This window comes from Mastacembelus armatus, chromosome 18, assembly GCF_900324485.2.
Source record: "Mastacembelus armatus chromosome 18, fMasArm1.2, whole genome shotgun sequence".
NCBI classification, from domain to species: domain Eukaryota; kingdom Metazoa; phylum Chordata; class Actinopteri; order Synbranchiformes; family Mastacembelidae; genus Mastacembelus; species Mastacembelus armatus.
Window position 1 is genome coordinate 11,167,973 of NC_046650.1, and position 20,765 is coordinate 11,188,737.

The 20,765-nt window shown below is 40.2% G+C and overlaps 5 protein-coding genes and 1 long non-coding RNA gene across 12 annotated transcripts in view; 5 read left to right on the forward strand and 1 right to left on the reverse strand.

Annotated features, from left to right (window-relative positions):
* Positions 1-22: 22 nt before the first annotated feature.
* On the forward strand, positions 23-3,955 carry fis1 (fission, mitochondrial 1). 3 transcript variants are annotated; one of them, XM_026299183.2, is made up of 6 exons: positions 23-135; positions 535-667; positions 884-960; positions 1,067-1,172; positions 1,252-1,362; positions 3,635-3,955. In XM_026299183.2, the coding sequence occupies exons 1-5, from the start codon at positions 91-93 to the stop codon at positions 1,353-1,355; spliced, it is 465 nt and encodes a 154-aa protein (XP_026154968.1). In that variant the 5' UTR covers positions 23-90; the 3' UTR covers positions 1,356-1,362; positions 3,635-3,955. The 3 variants fall into 3 exon arrangements, with proteins under 3 accessions (XP_026154968.1, XP_026154967.1, XP_026154966.1); XM_026299182.1 differs by lacking the exon at positions 3,635-3,955 and adding an exon at positions 1,820-2,751; XM_026299181.1 differs by lacking the exon at positions 3,635-3,955 and having other exon boundaries at positions 1,252-2,751.
* A 1,867-nt stretch (positions 3,956-5,822) lies between these two features.
* cldn15a (claudin 15a) lies at positions 5,823-8,820 on the forward strand. The gene is made up of 5 exons (XM_026332081.1): positions 5,823-6,201; positions 6,501-6,665; positions 6,919-7,000; positions 7,088-7,195; positions 7,769-8,820. Exons 1-5 carry the CDS (start codon positions 5,985-5,987, stop codon positions 7,863-7,865), a joined length of 669 nt encoding a protein of 222 aa, XP_026187866.1. The 5' UTR covers positions 5,823-5,984; the 3' UTR covers positions 7,866-8,820.
* A 306-nt stretch (positions 8,821-9,126) lies between these two features.
* dnajc3b (DnaJ (Hsp40) homolog, subfamily C, member 3b) lies at positions 9,127-14,393 on the forward strand. Its single transcript, XM_026299043.2, has 12 exons — positions 9,127-9,534; positions 10,250-10,360; positions 10,594-10,718; positions 10,842-10,916; positions 11,024-11,167; positions 11,348-11,529; positions 11,672-11,791; positions 11,990-12,095; positions 12,288-12,408; positions 12,550-12,682; positions 12,818-12,966; positions 13,220-14,393. The coding sequence occupies exons 1-12, from the start codon at positions 9,453-9,455 to the stop codon at positions 13,363-13,365; spliced, it is 1,494 nt and encodes a 497-aa protein (XP_026154828.1). The 5' UTR covers positions 9,127-9,452; the 3' UTR covers positions 13,366-14,393.
* A 283-nt stretch (positions 14,394-14,676) lies between these two features.
* naa38 (N-alpha-acetyltransferase 38, NatC auxiliary subunit) lies at positions 14,677-15,972 on the reverse strand. Of its 2 annotated transcripts, none has more exons than XM_026299044.1 (3): positions 15,894-15,972; positions 15,431-15,611; positions 14,677-15,064 (listed from the first exon to the last, which is right to left on the reverse strand). In XM_026299044.1, exons 1-3 carry the CDS (start codon positions 15,930-15,932, stop codon positions 14,940-14,942), a joined length of 345 nt encoding a protein of 114 aa, XP_026154829.1. In that variant the 5' UTR covers positions 15,933-15,972; the 3' UTR covers positions 14,677-14,939. The 2 variants fall into 2 exon arrangements, with proteins under 2 accessions (XP_026154829.1, XP_026154831.1); XM_026299046.1 differs by having other exon boundaries at positions 15,431-15,605; positions 15,894-15,947.
* Positions 15,569-18,269, forward strand: LOC113125527 (uncharacterized). Its single transcript, XR_003295162.1, has 3 exons — positions 15,569-15,629; positions 16,567-16,642; positions 17,939-18,269. It is a non-coding gene; the product is annotated as an uncharacterized LOC113125527 (long non-coding RNA).
* Positions 18,270-20,087: 1,818 nt separating this feature from the next.
* The window catches only part of chd3 (chromodomain helicase DNA binding protein 3), a 35,665-nt gene continuing 34,987 nt past the window's right edge, over positions 20,088-20,765 (forward strand). For 3 of the 4 annotated variants that reach the window (XM_026315230.2, XM_026315238.2, XM_026315257.2), the window contains exon 1: positions 20,088-20,512. In XM_026315230.2, the coding sequence (XP_026171015.1) occupies positions 20,350-20,512 (163 nt within the window). In that variant the 5' untranslated portion in view covers positions 20,088-20,349. The remainder of the gene's footprint in view (positions 20,513-20,765) is intronic. The other variant, XM_026315247.2, reaches the window with a different exon arrangement.

A 20,765-nucleotide genomic window follows, 5' to 3' on the forward strand; every position in this document is an offset into this window, starting at 1 on the left:
TATGCAACAGGGGCACTAGAGCCTCTAAGATGACGTTATTGTTATATCACGTGACACAACTGGGCGGGTTCGGAATCTGTTTCCGGAAACATGGAGGCTGTGCTGAATGATGTGGTGGCTCCAGAAGACCTTTTAGTAAGTTTTGACATTATCAGACTCTTTTCTCTCATCACATACACACACACACACACATCAGCACAGGAGCGACTCACACAGAGCTCCTCTTCACGTCTGTTAGCTGGCAAATACTTCAACTTTAATGAATTTCGACGTGTAGACACGTACGTCGAGCTAACTAATGCTAATGCTAGCTAGCGAAAGTGATTGTAATTGTAATTTTTCGATAATAACATGATATGTGATTGATGCTAACAGCTATTTAGGATTGATATGTACTTATATGTAAAAACAGCTGTCGACCTGACCGATGAAATCGTCCTCAGGAAACAGGAAACATCATTGTTCAATGAAATAGCCAAAACAGACGCAATAAATGTGACGCAATTTCTCCTCTGTCGTGCCCTGGTGTAACAGAAATTTGAGAAGAAATACACGAGTGAGCTGCATAAAGGAGCTGTTTCCAAAGAAACGAAGTTTGAATATGCCTGGTGTCTCATCAGGAGTAAATACTCACACGATATCAAGAAGGGGATCGCACTGTTGGAGGGTGAGTTTGTGCAAAATGTGTTTTTCTAAGCATGTTTGGTAAAGATCCAAGTGTGGCCCTTAAAGAATTGGGATATTTGTAGCTGAGGAATATGTCACTTTTTCTAAGGGTAACAATTAAATTAAAAAACATAATTTGTATATTTGCAAAGCAACAATTACTATAACATTTTTCATTTTTAACATTTGTATTTAATTTAATTGTTTTGTTCTATAGAGCTGGTCCAGAAAACATCAAAGGACGATTCCCGGGACTATTTGTTCTACCTTGCAGTGGCCAACTACAGACTCAAAGTAAGGGTCACTACTGATGTCATGTTCGCTACCTGGAAATATTTGTTATTATTTAAGTAGTTTCTATGCAGTTCACACATTTTTCTCTCCCTTGTTCTTTTCTTAGGAATATGAAAAAGCCCTGAAGTACATCCGGACTCTTCTAAAGAACGAGCCGGGGAACAAGCAGGCTCTGGAGTTAGAGAAACTCATTGACAAGGCTTTAAAGAAAGGTAAGAGTTTATTTGTCCTATTTCACCCTATATACAAGGTATAAATCAACAATGCTGATATTGATCTGTTGTCGTCTAGATGGCTTGGTTGGCATGGCGATCGTTGGAGGAATCGGTCTTGGTGTGGTTGGTTTAGCGGGCCTAATCGGCTTGGCTGTGTCGAAGGGAGCTGCCAAATCCTAAACTGTGTGTGAGTCATTTTGCTTGACTGACACAGTGACACTTTCCGCTGATAACAAATGTAGATCCTGTGGGGAGAAACCTACAAGGATGTAACATTTTGGTTTGACAAGTATTACTGCAGCACACTTAATGGTGTGAATTAAACCAATGAATAACTTGTATTCATATTTTAACAGGAATGAATTTCTCCATACATTTACCATTACTTTGCTGTCTGTCCTCTTATGATAGCATTGCACTTTCTAATTATTTGTGGTTATAACTTACCATTAAGCCAGAGCTCCAGTGGGTGTAATTTCTTAGTTAGTAGACACTTGAGCCTAAACACTTCTAACAAGCTGTCTTTAAAATGCAGGTGGAGTTCTGTAACAGTTTTATTATTTTAGATTTGTAAAGGAAAGTGTTATTGGTGCACTGGGAAGTGAGCTTGAAATGCCAAAAGGAACAGTGTGATTTGTTTACAGGGGAGATAGCAGTGACTCTGCTACATCGCTGTCAGAAGGCTGTAGGTCCAGCTGCTGCTCTGGAGGAAATTATTGGATCTTTGCATTCAGTTCTGGACATTTTCAATTTAAATTAAGGGAAATAAGACACTTATTGGAACTAAATGCCTTTTGTCATGTAAATTCCATTTCCTGACATATATCCATGCTATGCCTGAAGGGTTGTGTTTTCCATCTGGTTAAATAAAATAATTTTGAACTGAAACACAGTTTGTGTTATCAGGGCATTAATTCACAGCTGCCTCAATAGGATGAATGTTAGTATGAACTGTACATACACTAAACTTACAGATTTTCATCTATTGAGAAGAAATAGATACAACAATAATCCAAATAGATCCAAATCACAACCACTCAGTCACGATTAGATATTTTTTTAAAAGGCCTGGTAGTTTTAAATCCGTTTTATGATGGAAGTATGGCAGACTTCCAAAGTTTATTATTTACTGCACATGTAGCCTTTATCAACTAAACTGATAGTGTGTTGTACTTTTTTTGTCGATCATCTTGTGGAGACCTGTACACTTTTTCACATGCACAGTGATGAGAACACTGTGTCTCCTGTAAAGAAATGCAAGATGCAGAGGTCAACTACATCGTCGTTTTTAAAGTGGAAAAAGCATCAGAGAACTGAACTGTTTTCTTTTGGAGACTCAAGGGTTTCAAGTATAGTTTATTTATGAAATAAATCAGATTAATAAATAATTTAAAAATCATATAATTACATACAAACTTATGATTTCACATATTGGTAGTATGAGTGTATGCATTGTTTTTAACTGATATAAAAGTTCAGCATGTTGTAACTTTCCATTCTTAACCTGCAGCTGATGTCATGTTAAGTTTCCATTAAAATCATTTATTGATGGAATAAAGTCCAGTATTTAGTCCTATTCTTATCACTGATATTTATTGGCTCTACTAAATTTACAGTCAGGGTGTGGTGAACGTGCATTCTGATCAATAGCTTACTGTGTGAGACTTAAGCACTAATATTGAGCTGTAGATTTTTGAACAGAAATGTACTTGGTTTAGTTCACTCACTGTGAATCATCCCTGAGAGGATTCAAGTCACCGGCATCGTTTTACAACAGGAAAGCTTATGGGCCCTATCACTATTGTGTGTTGTTAACAGCCTCGTAGGGTGTTACTTATTAACCTACGTGACAGGACCGAAACTCCCCAGGGACGTATCAGTGAAAACAATAATCGTATTTACTGTGAAAGAGGTGATAAAGTAGACAAAACCTCAGAATTTGAATATTCAAACAGAGGAGCAGAATATGACCCAAACATCTAACCAAAGCTTAAATTCTCTTGAGCATCTTCCCATGCACAGTCTAATTACTTTAGCAGCAATGATTCATTAAAGCCAGTCTAATTCAACCAGCTTCAGTGAGTTTAAGTTATGAGGGCCAATGTTCATTGAGCGTCCACTGGGTGTAACACATGGCTGAGGATATTAATGTGTAATCGCAATGATGAAAGTGGATGTGTCTGGTAAAGTTACACCATGTGCACTTGTCATAACACCGTAATTTGAAGTTATTGGATAATCCAAGAGTACAGCGGTTTATTGTCACTATATTACTGCAGGCAGTAACAAAGAAGAGGCAGTAAATTTTTATGTGCAGTTATGTATGTATGTATTTCACCCTGTCTTAAATGATTTTATTCCATGCCTTTATTGCACTGATTAAAGCATTTAGACTCAAAAGGATAACAAGGTAGAAGAAGTCATATTTAGTCACACAGTGTTTTTCATTCTTTTGATAGGTTTCTGGATTTTGCACCAGCTGCAGAAAACAGTCTACGCTTTGTGGCCATTAACAGCACATAAAATCTCATTTAAAGGACCGATGTGCTTTTGTAGTGTCCAGTGTTTTTCCAGATAATTCATGTTTTAAATATAGGTGGCACATGTTAATTTCTAACCACACCTGCATAAAAAAAATGCCCTGTGCCCTGTCAAAAGAGCGCACTCGTATGAAAATGCTAACATGTGGCTGTTTATAAAGTCTGCTCTGCATTTTAGCTTAGCTTTTCACCATGTTAAGATTTCCTAGTTGTTCAAGACATTTCACCCTAAACCAAAGGAAAATTCAGAGGTCGCTAAAGTCATGAGGTTGATCAGATTGGCAGGTGTTATCAAGAGAAATAATCCTGCAGCTGTCAGCAGATGTTGATTCAAATGCTGCTGAATCCTGATTGGTTAAAGGAACATGACATCACCTTTTTCCATCTGACCTTCTCCCGTGAAACTCGCAAGGCCAGTGCTATCTATATTTTCTGAAGTAATTTGTTCATGTATGTTCACAATAATAAATCTTGATTAGTATGTTTTCAGGAGCTTTATGTATTGATTCATTTGTTTTATAAAGCTCTTTTCACACTTGCAAACCATTATGTGGAAAATATGTTCAAAAGCGTTAAAAACACATGATAATTTGTAATGTATTTATGTAATTTACAAATTCTCAACTCTGAACACAGTTTCCATGTGTTTTCATAATTTCCATATTTTTTTATAAGAACTGTTCTGATTTTAGTTTTCTACCATGGTTGCTCATAATCATTTTCTAAAAATACTGTAAACCAGCATACACACACATCTTTAATGGTATAGAGTCTTTCATGACCTACTTCAGACGAGCATATGAAGTTATGGGCATTTCTGTGTGTGAAGGCCCAGGGTGGTAACAGGTGCCTTAAAAATGGGCTTTGCAAACAGCTCGGCCTTAAAATTAGATAAATATGGGCAAGTCTTAGCTTAGCATGTTATCATGCTGGTATTTGTATGACTTTAGTATTAAACATAAAGTACATTGTCAGTACAGAAACATACAGATCTGCAGGACAAAAGTCATATCAAAATGATGCATTATTGTCCTTATTAATTGTCACCTCTCTTGATCTGGGTAAACTTACCTTCCTTACAGAAAACTGAAGAACAGCTGGATTCAGGTTTGTAGGTAAACCACGTCTATTTCTGGAACTACATTCTTGACTTTTATCCAAATGAGTTTGTCGCCTCCAGACCCTTGACAGCTTTGTCTAAAATTTATCTTAATGTTATCCGTGTGGCGACCTCAGTGTGCCCTGGATACTGCAGCTGTCAGGAGGATTATTAGGAAATACACACAAGCACAGAAACTACATAGACCTTTTGTCTTTGACTGATAGTTGTGATTTTGGTCCTTTAATCCAGTTCAGTTTGGATGTCCTTACAAAACGTGAGTGTGACACCCAGCACTATAATGTACAATGACCTTGTAAGTTATGGCCCTGAGATATTAAAACCAAAACAATAAACATAACAAGGTACAATTGGCTACATTCTGAAAATACTGTGTACTGTTTCACTTCAGTACAACTGTATGACATTACAGGTACACAGAGAAAGAAATACTGTCATTTTCAGCAAATGAAACCTTTCATTAATAACTAAATGTGTTTCATTGTTCTTGGTTTGTCAAATTCTGCTTATAAATCTAACCAAATATGACAAACTCAGGTGGCTTTTTAAAGAAATGTCTGAATATGTCTAATAAATAGAACTGGAAAGAGAGATAGAGCAACAGGTGACCATTGGACCCTGCATATGGGTTGATAAACACCTGTTCAGTTTCAGGGGTGTAAAATGCAAAAAAAAAAAAAAAAAAAAGATGAAGTGTTTGTGGACTGATAGTAGTGGAAACATAAATCTGTTCACACAGTCAAACTGTGGGGACCCAATGTTCTTAAAGGGACATGGAAACAAGTCCCCGATGTAAATGATTAAATTTTAGGGTGAAGACTTGGTGGGTTGAGGTCAGGTTAAGGGTTAGAGTTAGGCAAGTAGTGGTTATGGTAAACTTTGTGTGTGTGTGTGTGTGTGTCTGTGTCTGTGTGTTTGTGTGTGTGTGTGTGCGATGGGAGGGGTGAGGAGAGAAAGCAAGTCATATAAATCATTATACATATCTGTTAAGCTGGACACATTCCACAGTGGCAGAGCAGACACCACACTTCCTCACTGACTGTCTCTCACACCAAAATCACATGTTCTGACTGCGAGAACAAACTTCACTGACCAAAAACGCGGAGACCTGGATTCATTTTGGTTGTACTGCTGGACTGAGGAGGGGTCATGGATCCGATTGTGGAGGTAGTAGCTTTCTTTTTGGGCTTCATTGGATGGTTGATGGTGGGTATCTCCTTGGCGAACCGGTACTGGAAGTCCTCCACCGTTGATGGCAACGTCATCACCACCTCCACCATCTATGAAAACCTGTGGATGTCATGTGCGACTGATTCGACTGGGGTTCATAACTGCAGGGAGTTTCCTTCGCTGCTTGCTTTGGGTGGTATGTTGTACTGGAATAAATCATTAACATTATATATAACCTTTAAATTTTGACGTGCAAAGCATCAATTATAGTCCAATTTCACTTAAAAATAGTTGGAGAAACAGGTGGAAACTAATTATACAATGCAATCTGCCTGTTAAAAGACAGTTTCAGCATTTTATAGGATTATACACATCCTGAACTTTTACTCTAATATCAAATCTTACAAACTGGCCAAAATCTAAAGACTGAGACAGGTGAGAAGTAACAGGTGGTGAAATCAGTGCTGAGTTTGTCCGCTTTCACGCTTTCTCAAGGTTACATCCAGGCGTCTCGTGCCTTGATGATCACCTCAATAGTGTTGGGTACCTTTGGACTGGTGGCAGCTCTGATAGGAATACAGTGCTCGAAGGCTGGAGGGGAAAACCACGTTCTGAAAGGAAGGATTGCTGGCACAGCTGGAGTCCTGTTCATACTTCAAGGTAACAATGTAATAAAGTGTTTTTAAGGAGTTAAATGAGTGAGATTGGGTCCAAAATCCAGAAAATGTATGTTATTCTTAATCTGTTTTGTACTGGCACTACCCTATAAACAGTTTTACTGAACTAATAAATAAATGATCTATTCATTTCTTCCCGGCTTGCTGCAAGACTCTGGACCTGTGTGTAACTGACAGCTTCCCCACAGCTTTTTCAAGAATTAATAAATATTTGTTGGCTCTTCTTCTGTCAAAAGGTTTGTGCACAATGGTTTCAGTGTCCTGGTACGCCTTCAACATCACTCAGGAGTTCTTTGACCCTTTCTATCCTGGGATAAGGTAATATGCTGCTGGTGGAGGTGGAATAAACAGGTAAAATGCAGCTCACGTGAGTGTTGGCTGACTGTGCTCCGCTGCGTGTTGCAGGTATGAAATAGGAGAAGGGCTTTACATCGGCTGGTGCTCTGCTGTGCTGGCCATCGCCGGAGGAGCCTGTCTCACCTGCTCCTGCTTAACGGGCAAAGATGAGAAACGGTAAGTTAGTGATCCCTCATGTGCATTAGTTCACCGTGTGCATTAACTGATTTTCAGTTCTCAAATGTGAATGTTAATGAGGGGTTAAACAAATGTTGTAAATCTTAAAAGTTGCCTTTGAAAATAAACAAATAATTTTAAAAAGAAATGAACATATGTCTGCATAGATAAACTCATAAATACATGTACCACGTGAATTGGGAATTGAATAGATTTATTATTAATATTTGTTTGTTTGTATTTAGGCTTGACGTGTATTTTCATGTTTGACAAATCTTTTGTAATTTACATATACATGTAATAAATATATACGTGTTCATATTGAACACAAAGGACAGATACAGCGCGTGTAAAGAGCGTGCGTTCAGAGTGCCAGTGTGCCATTTTTGTGCCATTTTACGCGCCCTGTTAACGCGCGTTTATTCCATTTCTCTAATCCATGAACAGACAGCTTGTGTACAGCTAGTTGGTGTTACTGGGAGTTGTAGTCTTTCTTCCTTGAATAACTGATTTCTGATTTGTGGACATAAAGTGATTTAGACTTCTAACCGGTATGGATGATGTCTTTTGCAGAACGTTGCCCTATCACAGCAGGGGAACTGTATACTCTGGAGCTGCGCCAACCAGGAGCCTGGCTGCTAGTACTTATGAACGAAATGCCTACGTTTAATAGGATAACAGGACATGAAAAGAGAAAGTTGTTGATGTGGGGTCTTCAGTTTTTTCTTATTGTTGCATCTCGCGTGTATTTGTGTTCTGTTTTGTTTTTCATTTTTGAAGCTTTTTGTCCAAACAAGCTAAATTGGATCAAAACAGGAAATAGCACAGCACCACTGAACTGTATGTAATGACAATATCCATTTTATATTTTGTGGAATTGCATTGAAATGATGACATTTAGGTTGTAAATGTTCTAAGTTAAGCTACGCTGTCACAAACTGTATGCTTGTTAGGATTTTATGGATTTCCTGAAGGTTTTAAATCCATGTGTCTTCTGTTCAGCCCAAAACAGGAAATTAGATATAATTTTATGATTATTATAAAATTATATTATATTATAGGCAAATTAACATATTTATATTTACATATTTCAAATTTAAAATACCAAGAACGAATAAGAAAAACACTGCTTTGGCTTAATTTATCAGCGTAGTACTTGACAAAATAGGCTTTTTTAAAAATAAAATCAAAGTTTTTGAACGGACGTGGCTTGGGATTTTCACAGTAAAAGCCCCTTTGTGTCTGTTCTAGCGGGATGCTGGCATGTGTATCCCATGGTCGTGTTTTGACTGTTTGCAATACATGCACATTTCATGCGCGTACTGGACTAAAGACACTAAAAACAGACAGTCTACCTGTGTAGGGGAGTCTGTGCAGGCAGCAGGCGGACTAACACACTTCTTCCTCTTCTTTCATTTAATGATCTGCATACATGCTTAAAAAGGGAAGGTCAGGCGTGTTAATCCAGAAATGTGTGTGTATTGTTTTGTTGTTTTGTATAGTTTTGTAGATATAGTATCTTTGTTCCTCCTTGTTTTTTAACAATTGCACACAATAAAATGTGAATTATTTGAATTATTATTATATTAAAGGTTTGTGCTGAGTGAAGAAAAAGTGAGAATGAATTCAAACCTGCTCTTGAGCGTGTTATTTCACAGAAACAGGGGAATATATTTATATAGTGGTGCTGCAGGGCATCTTTTCCCTGTAGTAAAAATCAGCTGCTGCCTGTTCACTTGGTTCTGCATCTATTTACATTAAACCGTCTATAATGAGTTATTAGTGAGAGTAATTTCCTGCCCTGTGGGGATGTCAGAGTTCACACCACCTGCCTGGCCTAAAATAGTCTCTCCAATGAGAGGAGCCCACGTTTCTGGACGAACACGGATGTGCGCCGTGTGGACCAACCACAGAAATGTAGGGCAAAAAGGGAGGGGACGAAAATAGCCGTGTCCGACAGGTTTCGTTTACAAAGTGTAGAGACCGAGGATGCTTTTTAAGCTCAAATAAAACCCCGTCACTACAGCTTCAGGTGGGGAAACGCTGTTAAACGCTTACATTTTGGGGGAACCTTTCATTGGCGTGCCTCATTTCCACACGGAAGACTGTCAGACCGGGACCGTAAATATAACTGTCGTAGCTGCTCTTCGGGTGCGTTATGGGGGAAACGATGAGGGTTTAAACAGGAATATCGGCGTTTTAGTGAAATAATAGTTACTGTTCACTCGACGTGAAAGCGGTTCAGTTTTCTGGGTGAATGAATTCAGGGATGGAGTCGTGTCGGCGGACACTGTGCTCCCTGTCACTGCTCTGTGTCATCCTGGACCTCCAGCTGGACGGTAAGGCGGACTTTACAAGTCTTAGACGTGTTTACAAGTGGTCCTCAAAACCAGGACACACGTTTCCAGACATTTAAGTCTTGTTTGTTGTTGTCTCTTTCCCAAACTGTCAGAGGAGCGTCAGGTTACCTTAGGTCCCGCTCTCCAAAATAAAAGTCTCTGCAATATCCTTATTGTAATATAGAAAAGGTCAAACCAATAAAACTTTTTTTTTTATTTTATATTCTATATTTTATTTATAGTTTATTTATTTTATATATGTTTTATTAGAACAAAGTGATTTGGGTTATGCAGATTGGTTAAAAAAAGAGTACGGTGGGGCCAAGAATTACATACTTACTGTTTATAAATTGGTTCATTATATATTACAACAAATGCGAGGAAATTTCTGGGTTTTGTCCCATCAACAGTCCAGAAATATTGAAATTACAAAGATTTACAACCACAGAAAAGTGGTTAATGCCTTATTGTGAAAAGCAGAAAACACTTTTTGGTAATTTCTTCTAAAATGTGCTTGTGTGTTTTGAGTTGCTGACCTGGACTAGTTGTGTTCTGATGGCTGTGATTTGAAAAGAAATGTTAATCTGAAAAAAAAAGCCTGACAGACAGACAGACTTAAAAATGAGCTACATCATGATCTGCTGTTAAAATTTCGCTGCTGCTTTTCTTCAGTAATTTATTTCTAGTGAAACTCACGCACAGTTTTATGTTACAGGTGTCTTAGGGGCGACTCATGTCGAGATCGAGCACCACTTGGAGATGGGCCGTAAGCTTTTGGCAGCCGGTCAGCTGGCTGAAGCCTTGTCCCACTACCACTCCGCTGTGGGTAAGGTTACACACATGGCCGTGCAGACATACTGACACACACATTTACTTGTATATTCTCGTCACTGGCTGACATTTTGAATCTGTATCTTTGCACTAATAACATCTGTCTCCTTCATACTTCGCAAAATCGTGTCTTTCGTTACACTCAAGAAAGACGTGTTTTTGTTGTCGGTAGCCTTAAATCTGTTTCCCTGATAAAAAGAAATTTCAAGTGTTTTTCACATTTCCCAGAGGGAGACTCTAAGAATTACCTGACCTACTACAAGCGAGCCGCAGTGTTCCTGGCCATGGGAAAATCCAAATCTGCTCTGCCAGACCTGACCAGAGCCATCCAGCTGAAGCCTGACTTCCTGGCTGTACGTTCACCTGATCACAACCACAAAAACTAGTAGAAAATTGATCATTTTTGATATTTTGTGTCTCTCCTACTACTTCTCCTATTGTCATCATGTCACCTGATCATTTCACTTAAATTTCAGGCCAGGTTGCAGAGGGGGAATATTCTTTTAAAGCAGGGCAACACGCAGGAGGCCAGGGAGGACTTTGAAGCAGTGGTAAGTGGAGTGACCTTCTTCTTTTTTCAGTCCTAAATCACTGCTTGTGTCTTTAAGTGTTTTGCCAAATAAAACAAAGTTCAAGAAGAAATCCACCTTTGTTTCAGCTCCAACGCTCCCCAGACCACGAAGAAGCCCACGATCAGCTGATGAAAGCAAATGAGCTGGAGGAGCTGCAGGAGGAGGCCCATGCTGCATACCACCAAGGGGACTACAGCACTACCATCACTGTTCTGGAGAGAGTTATAGAGGTGTGTGTGAGCTCTGCAGTGGGGCCTACACAGGGAGAATCCTAATGGGAGGGTGTAGGTTTGCAAGCTGGAGTTTGCTTTTCAAGGTCTTCTGAAATAAAGATGTTTCATTCCTTATCTGAGTTGTTACATTATTATTTTTTCTGGGAAGTTAAATTAGTTTCTTGACTCTTTCTTTAGATCTCCCCATGGGATCCTGCGTCACGTGAACTTCGTGCAGATTGTTACATCCGAATGGGAGATCCGCAGAAGGCCATCCAGGATTTGACACCGACCACAAGGCTTCGGAACGACAATCGTGCTGCTTTCCTGAAGCTCAGCTTGCTACACTACAGCCTCGGAGAGCACCACGAGTCACTCAAGTGAGCTTTGCAATCTACTCAGCAGAGACATGCAAATTAGGATGATTTTCATTTTGAGAGCATCTCTCTCACCATGTTGTTTTGAAGGATTATCTCCTCACTCTCCATTTTTTGCTCTGTCTGTGTGTCTGTTCCCGTGCAGTCACATCCGAGAGTGTCTGAAGCTCGACCAGGACGACAAGGAGTGTTTCAGCCACTACAAGCAGGTGAAAAAGCTCAGCAAGCAGCTGGACTCTGCAGAAGAGCTCATTCAGCAGGACAGGTCAGTACTTGTGTAGGATTAGTGCCATTTTTCTCTGTGCTGGTACCACTTGCAGCTTAGCAAATGCAGGTTTCCAGATGTTTGTGCAGCCTCTTAAGTGGAATTTACCCTTCTGGTGTGATGGTTGAGGAATATGTAGTATTTTATTACACATTCATATTTGATACACATTCAACTGGATTGATTTCCTATATTTAGGTATCAGGAAGCCATTGATAAGTATGAATCAGTGATGAAGACAGAGTCTAATGTCCCCTTCTACACCAACCTGGCCAAAGAGAGGATCTGCTACTGCCTCGTCAAGGTGAGAGACAGAAAGTAGAGCATGTAGAGCTCCAAAGGCAAATTTCTCCTTGATAAATGGCCTGGGGGATGTGAAATTTATTTAGTTAGTTTTTAAAAATAATGGACACAAAGGATCATGTAAGGTCAGATTTAGTTTTTGACTTTAGCAGTCCCAGTCCAGCTCAGTTTTTCTCCTTCTTCCGGATCCTAGATTAAGTTGGCTCAGGAGGCGATAGATGTGTGCACAGAGGCGCACCAGAGAGACCCCCGCAACACCAACGTGCTCCGAGACCGAGCGGAGGCTTACATCCTCAACCAGGACTACGAGAAAGGTATCAGGAGTCGCTCCTTCTCCGTAAAAATAAACTGCATGTTCCTAATGTTTCCAGATACAGTTGGAGCAAATGTGAATTAGATAAAAATTTATTTTGAAAATTTGAAAAAAATGTGTTTTAAAACCTGCTTTGCTTCAGCGGTGGAGGACTATCAGGAGGCGAGAGAGTTTGATAGCGACAACAACGATATCAGGGAAGGACTGGAACGAGCCCAGAAACTGCTCAAAATCTCTCGTAAGAGGGACTACTACAAGATCCTGGGTGTCGGCAGGTAACCAGCTGAACAAACCGTTTATTTCCCCCAGGACACATATCGAACTCCAACGTAGATCACTTCATAAGTATTACACTTAAATATAATACAGCAGATCATGACAAATGATCTCATGTACCTTCCTTTCCTCAGGAATGCAAACAAGCAGGAGATCATCAGGGCGTACAGGAAGCTAGCACAGCAGTGGCATCCCGACAATTTCCAGTCAGAGTCGGAGAAGAAAGAAGCCGAAAAGAAGTTTATTGACATCGCCTCAGCTAAAGAGGTCCTCACCAACCCAGGTCAGGATTTAAGATTGTTACTTTTGTGCCTGGTGGCTAATATGTTTGATTTTAGGAATTTGGCAGACATTTCTTCAGGGTGACCTTCAGCAAATGACTAGCTTCAGTTTTCAAGGGAACCTTTCTCTAGAAAAAAAAAACTAGATGGATATATAGAAGAATTTGGAAGGATGTCGTACTGCTAAAATTGTTATCATGATTTAGTTTTCTTTGCCTTACATTTGTCCTACCATGCTTACCATTGTGTTGCCAGAAATGAGGCAAAAGTTTGACGCCGGTGAGGATCCCCTGGATCCAGAAAACCAGCAAGGTGGAGGTGGAGGACAACAGGGCTGGCCTTTCCACTTTAACCCCTTTGAGTCCGGAGGTAGCTTCCACTTCAAGTTTCAGTACAACTGAAGACAAGAACACGAGGGGGGTGGGGACACTTTCGGGGGGCTCAGGGGAAGAGTCTGTGGTGGACCCAGAACTTGTGCTTGAGCTTGGACACAGTTTGGTGGGTTACTTGAACCTTTGTTTTTTTTTTTTTTTTAACGCTATGCCTGGGCAGCAGAGCCTTCAGCTGTACAGTGAGACAGCCAAGATTTCTAACCACAAAAATACTAAGGACATACCTGTGGCTACTGTTGAATCGACTCGTCACTATAGTTGAAGAAAATGAAGTTTTTGTGTCAACATTTCGGCCCTTTAGGGATGGAAAGACAAGGGTTGAAACAGTCATTATGGGCCTTTTTCTTTTTGGAAAGTCTGCTCTTGCTACTCCTTTTTCTTTGTGCCATTCTTTGAACCTTACTGAGTGACTTTTTTGTTTTTTTTAATGCAGTAGTTCCTGCTTGGTCATAGGCCCGCAGTATTCTGTAAAGGCATTTCATGTTCACTGATCTCAATCTTGACCATGTTCAAGTTAATAACACCAAGAGACATGTTAAGCTTTTACATTCATGGTGACACTTCAGCACTGTTACATGAAACTTGTAAAAGGTTTGAAATGGGTCTTGAATTAGTGTAGCCGCTCTGATTGCTTTTAATTTTGCCTTTTTGTACAGTGATTTCATTGGCAAAATGTGTAAAATCTACATTTTGATGGGGATGGGTATATTTTCAGCAGGCTACATGACTGCATTTGAAGACTTGGGTAAAACTCACAGGAAAAAACTAAAAACGTTAATTATTTTACTACACAACAGTGCAGAAACCAGAGAACCGTGAGGTCTAGTATTTCTAATTTTATGTCTTTCCCATTTCAAATCACATATTTCAAAACTCGCACTTTTACACTTTGTTTGAAAAACCACTCCTGAAATGTTGAATGTTAAGACTGAGTTGGAGCGTACTCTGTATCAAACAGAAACAATGTGTGGATCATGTTCTTCTAATGGATCAAGTAAACCATTAAGTTGCAGATAAAATCAAGTGCGAATTTTGTACATTGGCTTCAGTTTTTCTGCCAAGCATCTCACAGTAGTTTAACCACAAACTAAGATACAATAACAAGGTTCCACTCAAATCTGTCAGTAAGAATTGAACGAAACTATGGAATATCTTTGCAGATGTGCTACACTGTCTCATTTTGCATGACATGCTATACACAGAAACTATTTTCATGACATATTTCTACTATGGCATCTTGTTTAGGATGTGACATATTCTTCCATGACATTAAATGTAAAGCACATTCATGTCCGGGCAGCAGGGACAGCAACACGAAGCCTCAAATACAGTGATTTTATTTAAAAGCTCATCATAGACATTTACAGTAAACAGCATTTCCACACACTGTTTTCCCACACACACGCATTGTCCTTCAAACGTGGAGGGAAATGGTTAAATCCAGGAGTTTTGTATCTAGAGGCTGAGCAGCTGATGGGAGTCCTCCAGTCAAGATTCTTCCGTGGGCTCCGCCGCAGCCTCGCTCCTGGCACAGTGAGTCAGTCGTACCGACGCCAAGCATCGTCCCAACAGGCAGGGCTTTGTCAGTGGTTTGCTCCAAATCCTTGTGCGTCGTCCAAACTGTCTGCCTCCACCTCGATGGATACAACATGGTGACCAGGTATCATGGCCAGGCCCAGGACTCTGGGCTCACCCTGGGAGAACGTGTCTGGGAAAGAAAAAAAAAAAAAAAAAAAAAAGAGACAATCCAGTTGACATGCCAAAATAAGAGCAGGGATTCCTACACAGGACAAACAAGGAAATGAGATGCACATGGTTCATTTCCATATCCTTTGTTTTTCTTCATCCTTTCATGTCTTTGTCTCAAACCAACATGTCTAAAACGACAATTACATTGTATATGTTGGGAACTATACAACTTGTATTTTCAGTCCTTTTCTCTGTGTATGAGCAGAACAGTATTTCATTTGTCTGTAGTACTTGTTCAGTCATGTACCTGCAGGTTGTGAGGATGTTTGGTGTCAAATCATTAACTTGCTGTGAGGCTGCAGGGTCTTTTCTCCCCTGATCTCACCTGTGGATTTGAGAAACTCCTGCGCTGAGCCGAGGATCACGTTGCAGTCCCGGTCTGTACAGAGGAAGAGCCCCACCAGGGTCCGCCCGTCCGTCATGCGGATCCTCATGTTCTTGTTCAGGAGCCCCTCTAGGTGCTGCCGAGCCTGGCAGGACGAGGACTCCTCAGGCTGGTCCTGGGTCTGGACAGAAATGTGACGGTATGTAACAGTAATTCAGCCATGAGCTCATCAATAACACAGAATACTGAAACAGTTTATTAGTGTTTTTCGATCCATTACATGCTGCTAAGACAAAGGGAGCGATGTTAAAAGGTTTAAAAACACGACGTGAGACTGCAGCTGGACCCCGAAAATGACGAGCCGTGTTCAGACTGAGTCATTTCCTCTGTGTTGTTTTTCCCAAACCGTGTGAATAGTTATGTAAAATATTAACATAGAAAATACAATGAATGTGTAACCTACATGAGTCGAGGGACCGTTTTCCTCAATTATTGTTGCCATACTCGCTTCTTTCCCTACGTTTGCTTACGGAACTAATTTTTTGACGGACCAGAGAAACCGGAAACTCTGTATTTAAAGGGGCCGAAACCGTGACGTAACTTGAATTGACAAAAATTAAATAAAAATATAAATATGAATAAAAGATACAAAACAATAAATGAATAAAAATAGGTAAAATAATACATGTAGCATCTTAAAATTGGATATCTTTCTAAAGTGACCTCCTCGACATAATCATTTTAGCGCAGTTTGTCACAAAGTGTTCCCCACATACACAAATGTAGCCAAAAAAATCTGAAACCTCTTATTTAAAAAAGTGTGGCGGTGTCACAGAGTCTACTCTAAAGCCAGGCTCTGTGACTGTTGTTATTCACGGGATAATTAAATGTCTCCCCGAGTAGCTTTAAAGATCATTAACATAGTTTAACATTTATGATAAAAATGAAATGTTTACCTGCCACTGGTGCATGATGCAAGGAAAAGCACAGGCATGTTTTTTTTGCTGCTGTGTTAAGAGTACAAGTGGAAAAAGGCTAAACAAGTTCCTGTGATTGGTTTAAGCTTGAAACTAAAGATGTGAACATGAATCATCTTCATGTGTTTCTTTCCTCACACTCACACCCATATGGTCCAGGGTGGATGAAAGGTGAAGGGTGATTCTGCTTCGGATGCAAGTCGACCCCTGGACATCAGAGGAGCTTCAGCTGCAGGTGAATATATATATATATATATATATATATATATATATATATATATATATATATGACTAGTTCATTTAAGCTATTTAAAGAGCCCAGACAATAAATTATCCGGTCATTTAAAAGAAAAAAGCAAAGACCCAAGTAAAATAATTTACATAATATAATGTAGGAGAAATAAGCTTCTTCCTCACGAGCCCAAACTTAGTTACTTCACCCAGTGTTTCGACCTATATGTAATTTAAAAGGGTAAAATAGAATAATCTGAGTTCCTTCTGATTTGTATGTATTTCTAAAAATATGTGTTTTATCTTCTGGATTATTGAGTGTAGGTTGATGCATAAAAAATGGCAATTTTATCCATTTAACATTAAATCTACAACACAAAAAATGAAGGGTTCTGAATACTAGATACTGACTAGTGTTTTCCATTTGTGTATATGAGGGCTTTGGCCTTTGAAGGTTTTCTGTAGAGATGAAGGCTGAGACCTTGTTAGAACAAGAATAAAATCCTCTAAAGCAAATTAAACACTGATGAAACTCCTGCAAGTCTCAAAGGGCAGACGACCCATTACTGGAACTTATTAACTGGCTCAGGCAAGACTAAGCACAAAAAGAAAATGTCATAGTTTTGATTAAAACACTTTGTGGGGATATGTAGACCTTTTTTCTCCACCGCCCTGGCTGCATGAATGTTATTTCAGCATTATCAGCTCTCTGGGCTGCCTCTGTGCAGACAGCTTAGCTCTGAATGGAACACAGGAGCCGGTGTCTTTCTCTGTGTGTCACACTGCATAAAATCTGGGTTAGGTAGAGCACAGCACCCAGGGGAGGCGCTTTTCTTTCTCATCCTTGACATGTCTCCCTGCCAACGGGACACGGGGGATGTTGGAGGGGGGAGGAAGAGAGCTAGTCACAGCACAGTAGTGCAGTGTGTCAGGGCCTGTGGCATAAGACTGCCCCGGCTAGTTTTTCTTTTTTTTACGGACACACAGTGAGACACATGCACAGTCATGCTACAGAAGCCACACTCACACATAGACGCTGTGAGTGAGGGTACATAAACAACACACGCACACAGATACACATACTAACACACACAAACACTGCAGCCGTCTTGCCAGCCACAATATCTGGCAACAGCCGAAACCTCAGTGTCCAAAGGCTTAGGGAGGGCTCCAGTCACACACTGGGATGCACTCTCCCTCCACAGATACACACACGTCTCTTCCCACCATCTCTCTCTTGGCAGATGTGGCCATTGGATCAGCCACTAACAAATTCCTCTCCTATCATTTGTGGGCGCAGGGAATCAGAGCTGGACCTGTTGCAGCAGAGAGAGGAGACTGCGCAGCAGATAAAGCGTAATTGAAATGCTTGTTTACATGATATCCAGTTATTGGTGTGAAAACCACAGCTCACGAAGATAAACACATTGTACAGACAGAATTCAAGGAGGATATAAAACAAAAATGAGGTTGGAGTGGGCTGAGCCGTCTGCCATACGTTCAGTCAAGACTCTCACTTTCTGTCCCTTTGTCTTATCAGATATGACAAAAATATCTAAAAACAAAAATCCAACATGTTCGCTGGATAGTTTGTATGTGATCCAATGAAAAATGATATCATTTATTGGCAAAGAAATGTACAGCAATACAGATTAGGTTGTGCATTTGAATTGTCTAAATATGTTCATGCTGCATGTAGGCCTCAGTGAGACTTTGGTTGTATATGATTCTAAACATCTTGTTTTTCTTTGGGAATGAAAAATATGAATAAATGTACAGAATTCAGCAGCCATATTTTCAAATGAGGCAAATATTACAGCTGACCCCTGTGACTGACTGTACAACAGGTCTTTTTCAAAGGAGACATACAGTCAGAGTTACTAATATCATTACTGATGACTCAAATGATCAAATGTCCCCGTGTCACAGCATGAAAAGTACCACAGTCCTGAAACTGAAGCAGCTAAACTGAGTTCAGGCACCAGTTGCGTTATTATTCATGTGTTTTGTTTCCTACGGTAATGTCAAAATGTTTTTATGAGAAATAACTATTGAGCTTTGTCTGTGTGTGCAGACCCCTGAGTGTTATCAGGAAATACATTTAACCAAAGAAAAACAAATACATGTAAACAAAGTCCGATGTCTTGCTGTTTCCTGAAATCTCAACCACATCTCTGACTTTTGGTCTCCTTTCATTATAATATTATAAACTCAAAAATGCATTTTTTTAAATCCAACAGCCACAATTGAACTTTCACACCAAATTGAATTTAATAGATGAAAAGCAGCTGTCAAATTCCTGATCAGACCTATTTTCACTTCTAAATGAACATTTGCTGAAATGAGGGATAGACACCTGGAAATTAATCAAATCAAATCTATCTTATTTTAACTTCGGTCATTACGAGAAATAAGATTATTTCAGTGGTTACTGGATTATTAGACTGCTTTCTTTGTTCTCTCTCTCTCCCCGTATATATATATATACTTTTTTTTTTTACAGTGTATCTGTGCAATAACATTCATTGAATGCATTAAGACAAAGGTCCTAGAAATCCCCAGACCCCATATATTTTCAACATAAAGCTCCCCTACAAACCCAAATTTTTTTTTAGTAGTGCCACACTTTCTCCTGTATGACCTCTTTCCTTGTGAGGTTTGGATGTGAAAGGCAAATGAAAATTCCTTTTGTTAAAACACAAGTGCCCTGAGCAGCCACTGAGGGTTGGCTGGGGTCTAGGGATTCCCATGGCCTTACTGCCATCCAGCTGCCACAGCCTGCTGCTTCTGCGAGGCAGATTTTACAGTATGTGTAGAGAAAAGCTCTTGTGTTTGTTTCAAACCCCTGTAGTGGATGTGGGTTTTGCGCTGAGAGGTGTTTAAAATGGTGCTTTATAAAGGGGGGAGCGGATCTCGCATTTTCTGAATTGTTTTCATCCCCACCACAAGTAGTTAATTTTTAAGCAATACAATCTGATGTAAGTCTGGGCATGGCTGCGGCAGATTTTCCCAACCCCCCTCTCTCAATCCCTCCCCAGCATTCACACACACACACACACACACACACACACACACACACACTGCTGCTGGTCCAAAATAATTTTTATACCACGGTGGGGGCTCCGGAGAATATAAGGTGGCCATATTTGATAGATTTGTGTCGGGCTCTGCAATGCAGAAAGCGAGAGTTGTTCCGTGTGATCTTGCAAGTGACAGTGACACCAGGCAAGTCCGTCGGATTCGTGACTGATCCGGACTTGGAGACATTAGAGAGAGAGAGATAGGGAGAGGGAGAGGGTGGTGTTGGTGTTGGAGGTGGGGGGGCAGACAGAAAAGAAACAAACAAGTAACAATGTAACTTACATGCAGTCACACACCCCTTTTTCTTGTAACAATGTGTAGGTTTTTAGGGAGGGAGGGGGCGCGCAGAGGGAGAAAGAGAGACGGAGAGAGATAGAGAAAGGAGGAGGGGGGTGCGTTCTGAAATAATATAGTCAGCCATTTTTTATGTAAGGGGATTTTTTTCTTATTGGGGGGGTTGTTAAAAAATAAATATAAGAGGGCGGCCATCTTTGTTGCTCTGCCTAGTGTAAAATATTCCAAAACGCCCCCCACTTTTCTGTGCCGATTTGAATATGAAATAAATATCATATATTCGGGCAAGAACAGGCTTTTTTTGAATACAAGGACGGATCCAATGACAGGAATATAATGTCCTCTCCTCTCCGGTCCTGTGAGGAAGACGAGGGCATGGTGGTTAATTCCGAGGGAGGAGATTTTGATGAAGAAGACGACGACGGAGACCTAGACGAGAACGCAAGCGACATAAACTCGCCGGCGGCGCCTCGGGAAACTGCAACACCAGCCGCGCCAGGTACAGTAAGAAAAACTGGCGAACAAGTCGGGAGCGCGCACACCAAATAAAAACAGCCTTTTAGTAGCAGAACATTTTTTGGAGAACAGGGCTTGTAAGAAGTAGCCGAACCAGCAGCTTGTGCCCCATTCTGCAGGTCCACTTCGGTATATGGAGCTCGGCGAGGACTCGGGGGCGCGCACACAAAATGGAAACATACTTAGTCCTAATTTTTTTTTTTTTTTTTTTTTTTTTAAAGCAGACACATGTTCCA